The sequence below is a fragment of the Tursiops truncatus genome, chromosome 1 (assembly GCF_011762595.2).
Source record: "Tursiops truncatus isolate mTurTru1 chromosome 1, mTurTru1.mat.Y, whole genome shotgun sequence".
Taxonomy (NCBI): Eukaryota; Metazoa; Chordata; class Mammalia; order Artiodactyla; family Delphinidae; genus Tursiops; species Tursiops truncatus.
In genome coordinates this window covers 41,055,775-41,068,055 of record NC_047034.1, presented here as the reverse complement: position 1 = coordinate 41,068,055, position 12,281 = coordinate 41,055,775, and the positions used below count along the sequence as shown (strand labels likewise).

The 12,281-nt window shown below is 37.7% G+C and overlaps 1 protein-coding gene across 7 annotated transcripts in view; it reads right to left on the bottom strand.

Annotated features, from left to right (window-relative positions):
- The window catches only part of RPS6KC1 (ribosomal protein S6 kinase C1), a 217,607-nt gene that overhangs the window by 117,609 nt on the left and 87,717 nt on the right, over window positions 1–12,281 (bottom strand). For 6 of the 7 annotated variants that reach the window (XM_019918312.3, XM_019918311.3, XM_019918315.3 and 3 more), the window contains one exon: window positions 9,904–10,266. The exons of the other annotated variant lie outside the window; for it this stretch is intronic. In XM_019918312.3, the coding sequence (XP_019773871.1) occupies window positions 9,904–10,266 (363 nt within the window). The remainder of the gene's footprint in view (window positions 1–9,903; window positions 10,267–12,281) is intronic. 7 annotated transcript variants of the gene reach the window in all.

The window sequence follows — 12,281 nt, the reverse complement described above, 5'->3', positions numbered from 1 at the left end:
CAATGGAATATTACTCAGCCATAAAAAGAAATGAAATTGAGTTATTTGTAGTGAGCTGGATGGGCCTAGAGTCTGTCATACAGAGTGAATTAAGTCAGAAAGAGAAAAACAAATACCGTATGCTAACACATATATATGGAATCTAAGAAAAAAAAAAAGGTCATGAAGAACCTAGGGGTAAGACAGGAATAAAGACACAGACCTACTGGAGAATCGACTTGAGGATATGGGGAGGGGGAACGGTAAGCTGTGACAAAGTGAGAGAGTGGCATGGACATATATACACTACCAAATGTAAAATAGATAGCTACTGGGAAGCAGCCGCATAGCACAGGGAGAACAGCTCGGTGGTTTGTGACCACCTAGAGGGGTGGGATAGGGAAGGTGGGAGGGAGGGAGATGCAAGAGCGAAGAGATATGGGAACATATGTATATGTATAACTGATTCACTTTGTTATAAAGCAGAAACTAACACACCATTGTAAAGCAATTATACTCCAAAAAAGATGTTAAAAATAATTTTTAAAAAAAAGAATCCCCATTTCAAGGCCCTGTGCAAAAATCGTTAAATAGGATGGCTTGGCCGTAAAGAAAGCCTCAACAAATTCCAAAAAGTTAAAATCATTCAGACAAAGTCCACTGGACACCATGGAATTAAGTTAGAAGTCGGTAACAAAAAGATACTCAGAAAAATCTCAATTACTGGGATATTAACTAGTATACTTATAATATACATAGAAGTATATTACTTAGAAGTAATTCACAAGTGCAGTAGGCAGACTAATGGACCCCTAAGATGTCTGTGTCCTAACCAAGGAACCTGTGAAAATATTACTTTACTTGGCTAAAACAACTTTACAAATGTGATTAAGGTTACGAATCTTGAGACATGGCATTTTTCCTGGATTATCAGGGTGGGCCCAACCAAATCACATAGGTTCTTAAAATCATGTAACGTGTCCTTGCTAAGGATCAGAGTGAGATGTAACTATGGAAAAATGATCAGAGAGATACAAGATTGCTGGCTTTCAAGATGGAAGAAGACATGCAGGTGGCCTCTAGAAGCTAGAAAAGGCAAGGAAACCCATTCTCCCCTAGAGTCTCTGGAAGGGAACACAGTCCTGCCCACACTTTGATTTCAGCCCCGTAAGACTCATGTCAGATTTCTAACCTACAGAACCATAAAATAATAAATTTGTGTTGTAAATTTGTGGTAATTCTGCTTAATAGAATCTAACTCTCTTTCTTGATAAAACCATCCAGAAAACTAGAAATAGTAGGGAACTTCTTCAACATTATAAAGGACACCTATGAAAAACCAATTACTAATATCATATTCAATGGTAAAAAACTAAAAGCTTTCCCCCTAAGATCTGGAACAAGACAAGGATGCTGGAAAGTCCCTGGTGGCACAGTGGTTAAGAATCCGCCTGCCAATGCAGGGGACATGGGTTCGAGCCCTGGTCTGGGAAGATCCCACATCCCACGTAGCAACTAAGCCCGTGCACCACAACTACTGAGCCTGTGCTCTAGAGCCCATAAGCCACAACTACTGAGCCCACGTGCCACAACTACTGAAGCCTGTGCGCCTAGAGCCTGTGCTCCGCAATGAGAGAAGCCACTGCAATGAGAAGCCCACGCACTGCAACGAAGAGTAGCCCCTGCTTGCCACAACTAGAGGAAGCCCGCGGGCAGCAACGAAGACCCAACGCAGCCAAAAATTAATTAATTAATTAATTTAAAAAAAAAAGACAAGGATGCCTACCTTCACAATGCTACTGAACACTGTATTGGAAGTTCTAGCCAGAGCATTAGGCAAGAAAAAGTAATAAAAGGCACCCAAATTGAAAATGAATAAATAAACTACATCTATCAGATAAAATAATCCTATATATAGAAATCCCAAGGAATCCACAAAAACCTACTAGAGCTAATAAATGAATTGGGCAAGTTGCCAGATACAAGATATACATACAAAAATCAACTGTGTTTTAATTCACCAGAAATAAACAATCTGCAAAGAAAATTAATGAAACAATTCCATTTACAATAGCATTCAGAAGAATAAATACCTAGGAACAGATTTAACCAAGGAGGCGAAAGATTCATACATTGAAAACCACAAAACACTGCTGAAAGAAATTAAAGAAGATGTAAAAAATAAGACATCTGTGTTCATAGATTGAAAGACTTAATACTGTTAAGATGGCAATACTGCCCAAATGTATTTACAGATTTAATTCAATGCCTACTAAAATTCCAACAGCCTTTTTTGCAGAAATAGAAAAGCTGATTTCTAAAAAAAATTTAAATAAATTTTAAAAATAAGTATGTCAATTATACCGCAAATTTTTTAAAGGTGATTTTCAAATTTATATAGAGTCGTAAGGAGATCCCAATAGTAGAAACAACATTGAAAAAGAAGAAGAAAATTCTCAAAGGGGATCATAAACATAAATCAAAAAAAACTAGGAGCCAATGCATTAGAAGGCTGGATGGTCACACCACCATTGCTTATTAAAAATACAGCTTTTGGTCTTGTTAGTCTTATACTATATCATACTTTGTACTGAACTGGGCAATCCCTTAAAGAAAAAGTGGGCTAGACAATATTTTCATAATGTCTTCAGAGTTAACACCATAAACAAGTCAAATAAGTTTTATTCTTAAAGCTACATGTTTTCATTTCTGAAATTCAGCAATAAGAAATTATGTGACTTGCTTCTCTTCATCAAATGTAGACTTACTACCTTTCTCCTATATCCATCCATTCTAAAGCAAACAAGTTTATCCTTTGAGCTTCCTGATACTTGAGTAACTCTCATTCAAAGGAATAAATCAATGGTCAACACTGTTTTCTAAAGCACTTGAGTATATGGCATTATGACTGCACAGAGACTAGCCACATTCATAGAGCCTGGACATGTTCTAGAACCAACCCTACAATTCTGAGCTAATCAAAGAGACTCAAAGGAAACCTAGAAGTGTAGGTAGGTTTATGGTTTCTCCAGGAATTCTATTCCTCACTGTGGGAAAGAAAAATAGTCAAGACCCAATAAGAGACCCAGAATGACATATCAATAGTACCGCAGCACACTAGGTCAGCTTTTGAAATATGTCTGAACATCCCTGAGAGCCTAGCACACATAGACCCAGGTATGGGGTAAACTATAAAAAATGGTTTGGTACTGCTTATTATACCATTTACCAGGATGAAAATTGCAGAAGATGGTTTGCATCTCTCAGCTAAGTAGCAACATCATAAGTAGGCTCATAGGTCAAAAATACCAACAAGTCTGACAAAAAAATTAGATACCAGCAACATCCAGAAACTCTTTTCATTGTGATATTCATAATGTATGCAGGAGACTTAAAACAGAAACAGGAGAGGGGAGGGATGGAGAGGGGAAGGGAAGGGAGAAGAAGGGATGGGCAGAGAGGAGAGGAGGTCTCATTGTTCAATTTTATATTTTTATAAAAAACCACTGTATATTCACTATCACAGTACCTGGTACATACAAGTAGTAAAAAGCTTGTTGAATGGTCAACCGAATGATAGACGGTTGACTGAGCAAAGAAATAAATGGGTAGAAGGAAAAAGAATAAATATGCAAAGTTTAAAAATATTTGAAACTGGAGAAGACTTGTGTTTCCATTTTTAAAAGCTAATCTAATTATGTGTGAGAAGTAGCATGGCAGAGTGGAAAGAAGGCAAAATTTGAACTCAGACCTAGATTTAAAGCCTGGCTGAAACTTTTACTGGCTTGCATTGCTGAGCAAATTGCTTACTTTATATAAGTCTTAGTTTTCTCCACCTGTAAAATGGGGATTCCAGTATCCACCTTACAAACACAATAAACCAGCAATGTTGGCACCTAGAACAAACTGAACAAAACCAGCTCTCAAATCAACTCTGTAATTCATAATGTAGCCCACAGATGGGTGTTACTAACAATGCTCGCCATCTGGTAGCTTCCTGTTTTAAATAATTATTCTTGCTAACTAGGTGCCAACCTTTTAGAATCATTATATCAAATGTCTGCACCCTCTAAGGTTTGGTGTCCTTAGACAAAGCCCAGCAAGACCAGTCAGAGCTCAGCTTATAGGTTTGCTCTGAGGATTAAAAATAACGTTAAGAAAAAACCCTTGTACAGTGACAGGCATGTATTAAATAATAAATTATTTTAAATATTTCGTTAATACCTTTATGTCATCCATTTGCCACTCTACATTATCACAATTATTCCAATAAGCCCACATTAAGAATACAGATTAGTCATATCAGCCACTTGCAGAAATATATAAATAAGACAGAAATGAAAGGTTATGTACTGAAACATTCTCTTCAAAGATTCAGGTTAATTCCTTCAATCTTGACTTTTGGATTTTCCCTCTTAAATCCATAAAAATCTCTTCTGGACTTAGAAGAGTAGAGGGCACCTTAATTTCAAGAGCCATTTCTAGACTGAGGAAATAAATGTCGGATTCAAAAGGAGAATTCAAAGTTACCACTATCAGGGTATGTTTCTTCTCTGCTGGATGGGCAAATAGGACTGCTGCTACTGTGTTTTGCATCTAACCTCAGCTGTGCAAACACGAATTAAGTAAGAAAAACATCAAGCCATCTTTATCAGATCTCCAAACAACCTAGATAAATTCCTTTAAATGAATAGTGTAGTTACGATGAATAGTTAGTATGCAGAATAACAAAATTTGCAAACTCTTAAGAACCCCTGTACAAAGCACTTCTACTTAGCTCTGAAAGATTATTTCTCTGGATTATCAGATATTCAGAAATAGTTACTTTATTAGAAAGCATGCCAATCCAATCTAAGGCCACAGGTAACAATTCTCACAGCAAGAGTTAAATCAAAATGACTCATAGGTATAACTGGTTAGAGTGATGTCTCAGTAACAGTTTCTCCAAGGAAACATCTCTTCTGCTCCTAAATGTCAAGTTAGCTCACAAGCTGAAGCCCCCAATTTCCCCACAAATTAAAGAATAAAATCCATTATACTCAACATCACTCGACAGTGATAAGCTGAAACATTCTCCTCTAAGATCAGGAACAAGACAAGGATGCCCACTTTTGCACTTTATACAACATAGTACTGGAAGTCCTAGCCAGAGCAATTACGCAAGAAAAAGAGAAGAAAAAAAAAAAAAAAGCAAAAAAAAAAAAAAAAAAAAAAAGCATCCAAATCAAAAGGAAGAAGTAAAACTCTCCCTTTTTGCAGATGACATGATATTAGGTATAGAAAATCCCGAAGACTCCCCCAAAAACTGTTAAACTAATAAATGAATTCAGTAAAAGTATAGGATACAAAATCAATATACAAAAATCAGTGTTTCTACACACTAACAACAAAAGTTTTTTGATTTATTTATTTATTATTTATTTTTGGCTGCGTTGGGTCTCCATTGCTGCGCGCGAGCTTTCTCTAGTTGCAGTGAGCGAGGGCTACTCTTCGTTGCAGTACGTGGGCTTCAGTAGTTGTGGTTTGCAGGCTCCAGAGCACAGGCTCAGTAGTTGTGGCACACGGGCTTAGTTGCTCCGTGGCATGTGGGATCTTCCCGGACCAGGGCTCGAACCTGTGTCCCCTGCATTGGTAGGTGGATTCTTAACCACTGTGCCACCAGGGAAGTCCCACAACAAATTATTAGAAAGAGAAATTAAGAAAACAATCCCGGGCTTCCCTGGTGGTGCAGTGGTTGAGAGTCCGCCTGCCGATGCAGGGGACACGGGTTCATGCCCCGGTCCAGGAAGATCCCACATGCCGCAGAGTGGCTGGGCCCGTGAGCCATGGCCGCTGAGCCTGCGTGTCCGGAGCCTGTGCTCTGCAACGGGAGAGGCCACAACAGTGAGAGGCCCGCGTACCACACACACAAAAAAGAAAACAATCCCACTTATAAATGTATAAAAAATAATAAAATACCTAGGAATAAATTCAACCAGGAAGATGAAAGATCAGTACACTAAAACCTACAAATAACTGATGAAAGAAATTGAAGAGAAAAACAAAAGATATTCCATGCTCATGGACTGGGAGAATTAATATTGTTAAAATATCCATACTACTCAAAGTGATCCACTGATTGAAAGCAATCCCTATCAAAATTCCAATGGCATTTTTCACAGAAGTAAAAAAAAACAATTCTAAAATTTGTATGGAACCTCAAAAGACTCTGAGTAGGCAAAGCAATCTTGATTAATCTTAATTTCAAACTATAATACAATGCTACAGTAATCAAGACAGTATGATACTGGCATATGAGGGCGGTATGAGGGCCTCTCACTGCTGTGGCCTCTCCCGTTGTGGAGCACAGGCTCCGGACGCGCAGGCCCAGTGGCCATGGCTCACGGGCCCAGCCGTTCCGTGGCATGTGGGATCCTCCCGGACCGGGGCACGAATCCGCGTCCCCTGCATCGGCAGGCGGACTCTCAACCACTGCGCCACCAGGGAAGCCCCAGTTAACTAATTTTTGACAAAGGAGCCAAGAATATTCAATAGGGGAAGGATAGGCACAATAAATGGTGCTGGGAAAACTGGGCATCCACTTGCAAAGGAGTAAAACCGGACTCCTATCTTACACCATACACAAAAATCAACTCAAAATGGATTAAAGACCTTAATGTAAGACTTGAGACCACAGAACTCCTAGAAGAAAACATAGAGGGTAAGCTCCTTGATATCAGTCTTGGCAATAATTTTTTGGATTTGAAACCGAAAGCAAAGGCAACAAAAGCAAAAATAAACAAGTGGGACTACATCAAACTAAAAAGCTTCTTCTCCACAGCAAAGAAAACCATCAACAAAATGAAAAGGCAACCTACCAAATGGGAGAAATATTTGCAAATTATATATCTGATAAGAAGTTAATATCCAAAATACACACAAAATTCTCACAACTCAATAGAGGAAAAAAAATTAATCAGATTAAAAAATGGTCAGAGGAAGTGAACATTTTCCCAAAGAAGACATACAAATGCTTAAAAGGTATATGAAAAGGTACTTAACATAACTCATCATACCCAAATCAAAATCACAATGAGATATCACCTCACACCTGTCAGAATGGTTACCATCAAAAGGACAACAAATAAATGTTATCAAGGATATGGAGAAAAGTGAACTCTTGTGCACTGTTGGTGGGAATGTAGATTGTTGTAGCCACTATGGAAAACAATATGGAGGTTCCTCAAAAAATTAAAAATAGAACTACCTCATGATTGAGCAATTCCACTTCCAGGTATACATCCGAAGGAAACAAAATCACTACCTCAAAGATACATTTGCACCTCCATGTTCGTTGCAGCATTATTTACAATAGCCAAGACATGAATCAACCTAAGTGTCCATCAACAGATGGATAGATAAAGAAAATGTGGTGTATATATACAATGGAATATTATTCAACCATAAAAAAGAGAAATTTTTCAGGGTACTATGCTAAGTGAAGTGAGTCAAAGAAAGACAAATACCATATGATCTCAATTATATGTGGAATCTAAAAAGAACCAAACTCATAGAAACAGAGAACAGACTGGTGGTTGCCAGAGGCAAGGGGTGAAGGTGATCAAAAAATACAAACTTCCATTTATAAGATTAATAAATCCAGGGGATGTGACATACAACATGGTGACTATAGTTAACAACTGTATCGTGTATTTGAAAGTTGCTAACGAAATAGATCTTAAAAGTTCTCATCACCAGAAAAAAAAAATTTACAACTATGTGAGGTGATGTATGTTAACTATACTTACTGCAGTAATCACTTCACAATATTTACATATATCAAATCATTATGTTGTACCCCTTTAATACAAGGTCATATGTCAATTATATCTCAGTAGAACTGGAGAAAACATTTTTTAAAAATAATGTCCATGTGTTGTAACTGATATACTTTTAAACAGAATCCACAGACTAGAAGCACTGCCCTGACATTACATTTAACAAGTAGTTAAATGCATAACCATGGGCTTCAAACAGAAGCTATTTTACATTTTGGTTAAAGTTAGAATTCTGTGATTGTGGTTCCCACAGTTTGTATGAATAAAATTGATCACATTATGAATAAACAATAGAAGGTTACAAGCAATTAGTTGATTATAAGTTTTTAGATTTGATGGCATATTAACCACAAAACCTAATCCAGGCAGAACTGGAGATTGTGGTTTCAGAGAGACAAGCGTAAGTTAAATAGGACAAATATGTTTAAATAGTAACACTCCTTAAGCTAGAGGTTTAGTAGGTTTGGTATCAAGTTCCGGTGGAGAAATAATTCAGCACCATAATCACAAAGTAACTAACTAAATTATGTACTTTTTTTGATATCTGCTGACATGCATCCCTAATTCTCATTTTGAAGCAAAGATTTTTATTTTTCTGGTGCCACCAAGTGGTAACATTATGAAGTGTTCTAAGGTTAAATGCAACTAACTTTTAGAAAAGTATCACACTGATGTGTTTGATATCAATTTTGTGTTTTAGCACAAAATTATATAGAAAGAAAAGGGCAAAATATTAGAGCCAACTGTTTGGAACTCATCCCCATTTTAAACTCCCAACCCCATATGAAATTTAAGACAAAGAAGAAAAATGAGTAGATCATTAAGACCAAAATGCTCCACTAGCAGACAAAAAAAACGCAAAAGACTATGAAACTATTTGAAAAACAAAAATTTATATCAAAATGATATATCAATCAAACCATAAGAGATGCTCCCTCCTGAAGTTCCATTAATGTGGCAGTAAAAAAAAATTATTTTTAAGGCAAAACCCTGTAAGAACAAGGAGACTGAGAGAGAAAATAGCAGCAACAAAATTTTAGAAGGTAAAAAGTAGATGGATGAGTGGTTATTGACCTGGGCAACTCAAGGAAGCTGCTTGATTTACACAACACTTTAAATCTGTCCAAAATTTCAGGAACTAGTGGTTTTAGGTAGCTGTGGAAGTTGAGTGTGAAGGCTAAAAACAAGAGAATTCATCAAAATTCCTGGTTAAGAAGTAATTAGGACACTACTACACACACTCCCTCTTCCACTCTTTACAGCCAAGTATTCATCTTTTCACTACATTAGAAGACGGAAAGTTTATACTCTAGGAAGAGTAAACAGAAGTGTTCTAGACTATAGGACACCAGGCATAGTGAGGGTGGGAGTACTGTAGTAAAAAAGTATTAGTAATCCAGGAGACTGTGGTAATCTAAATGGTACTAACAAGTCAAAGACCACAAAACAACAATGACGATGATGATTTTCTGGACAGAAAACCACTGGAAGAAGGTCCTATCAACCTCTGATTACTGTGTCCAGAAAGTCAGGTAACGAATTGAAGTATGCTTCAATCTGCTTCCATAAAGAAAAGGCAAATGATAAAAACTGATGCTTAAAAAATAAGTAAATAAAACGCTAAGTTCTACTTACAGACATTCAGCAACATTCAGCTCTACATGTCCCATATCACCCACATTAATTAGCTGAGAATTTATCACAACTAACAAAAACAGAATAGTAGGCAAATCCAAGAACCCTTTACACTCTCAGTTTAAAAGCTCATTTCATCTTGTCTCTTCGGGCCGAGAGTCGATGGACTAAAGAATCTCTATGAATACTCCTGAGATAGGTGAAGGCTGGTGACCATGTCAATTTTTTAAAATTGTTTTTGTTGAATAATTGATCAAAGCAGAACTTAAGTATCTCTGATACTGTCCTGCATTTCATGTAACTAAAAGTATATGTCCATATTTAAGTCATTTAATCTCCAGTAATTTCTCCTTTTCAGTCTTGTTTTTACATAGGATTATACACAAGCAACAGTTATACATCACATACTTTTTCTTCCCCAGATACCAACACAAGAACATGCCAAAATACGTTAATACAGATAAAACTGTACCTTGAACACCTTCTAGGAGTAAATCAACTCCCTTCCTATAAAAATCAGAAGCAGCTTCATAGTCATCTTCTTCTTCCTTTTTTAAAGCCAGCTTTATTAATTCTCCTGCTTTCTCCAAATAATCTCTCTTGCCAAGCTTGGATTTTAAACTGCCAGGAAAGAGGCCACGACTTTCCCGTTCTTCTTCTGTTTTACTCTGTTCACTGTCAGAAGCAACAGCCCCTAGTGCTGAAGAATCCGAAGAAAGACTGAGACCAAAAGTTCTAATGGGAGAATTTTGATTGGAAGCCATTCCATCATCCAACTCAGCAAGAGACTCCACATCAACAGTAAGAGATATCAGATCACTGTCACTGGAGAAGCCTAGAAATATGATCACAATAGTAAACAGATATTAAACTGAGAATCAGCCAAAAGAATACAAATCATACTGACTATTCATTTTTTCATACTACCTATGTCAATCAGGAAGGGTGTAATTTACTGATGGAAGTCAGTGTCCAGCAATTTGTTTCAGCCTAGTTCATTCATTTTTTTTAATATCTTTATTGGAATATAATTGCTTTACAATGTTGTGTTAGTTTCTGCTGTATAACAAAGTGAATCAGCTATACATATACATATATCCCCATACCCCCTCCCTCTTGTGTCTTCCTCCCACCTTCCCTATCCCACCCATCTAGGTGGTCACAAAGCACCGAGCTGATCTCCCTGTGCTATGCGGCTGCTTCCCACTAGCTCTCTATTTTACATTTGGTAGTACAGTCAATGCAACTCTCTCACTTCGTCCCATCTTACCCTTCTCCTTCCCCGTGTCCTCAAGTCCATTCTCTACATCCACATCTTTATTCCTGTCCTGCCCCTCGGTTCATCAGAACCATTTTTTGTTTTAGATTCCAAATACATGTGTTACTATACGATATTTGTTTTTCTCTTTCTTAGTTCATTTTTGCACTGTCTCCCTACAGCTGTAGAAGACAGTCTCCTTGCCTTAATCATCAAACTAAAACTGAGACAAGTCTTTATCTAGCCTTGTTGTCAAAAACAGCCCTTACCACAAGATCTCGTAAACTGTTTATAGAAGGCTGATGCTTGTATACACAGCTGCTGTGAACAACAGCATTATGATAAAAGGAAGAGTAAGAGCTTTAGAGTAAGACAAAAAAGAAGCGCCTGGATCCCCACTCTTTAAAACTTACTGTGTGACCAACAGCAAGTTACTTAATAATATAACTTATCATGCAGGGCTTTAAATGAGAAAAAGAGTTAATGGATATAACAGGCTATCATTAAATTATAACTATTATAGCAATTACATAATAATTATTTTACGATAATATAATGTATCCTCAGAGGTGTGCTTTTTTTTTTTTTTTTTTTTTGCAGTACACGGGCCTCTCACTGCTGTGCCCTCTCCCGTTGCAGAGCACAGGCTCCGGATGCGCAGGCTCAGCGGCCATGGCTCACAGGCCCAGCCGCTCCGCGGCATGTGGGATCTTCCTGGACCGGGGCACGAACCCGTGTCCCCTGCATCGGCAGGCGGACTCTCAACCACTGCGCCACCAGGGAAGCCCCAGAGGTGTGCTTTTAAGTAACCATCCATATCTGGAAAATGTATGCCACTTACGGTTTTTTTTAACTGAAGTATTTTGAAATTTACATTTCAGCCTCCTCCACAAGCTTTTGGAGGAATCTTTGGTCTGTATTTGCATCTTAGTTTTCTGACATAAAATGAATAATGGGTGCTACTGAAACATTTAAGCAATGAAAATTACTTCTTCCATTTCATATAACTGACTTCATGGTAAGTGAGCTTGAAATACAACAACAGTTATTAAACTTTCTGGTCTTAGGACCTCCCTTTACATTCTTAAAAATGATTAAGGACCTCAAAGAGCTTTTATTTATATGGATTGTATCTGTAAATATTTACCAATCTTGATATTTTAAAAACAGACTGAATTTTTTTTAAACACTAAAGCCCATTACATGTTAACATACTGTTTTTTCCTTTTTTTTTTTCGTTCATTCATTCTCGTGTTACAGGACCTTTTTATCATTTCAAGTTTGTTTGCTTTTTTTAATTTATTTTTGGCTGTGTTGGGTCTTCGTTGCTGCACACTAGCTTTCTCTAGTTACGCCAAGCAGGGGCTACTCTTCGTTGTGGTGCGCGGGCTTCTCATTGAGGTGCCTTCTCTTGTTGCGGAGCATGGGCTCTAGGCATGCAGGCTTCAGTAGTTGTGGCATGCAGGCTCAGTAGTTGTGACTCGCGGGCTCTAGAGCACAGGCTCAGCAGTTGCAGCGCACAGGCTTAGCTGCTCTGTATCATGTGGGATCTTCCTGGACCAGGGCTCAAACTCGTGTCCCCTGCACTGGCA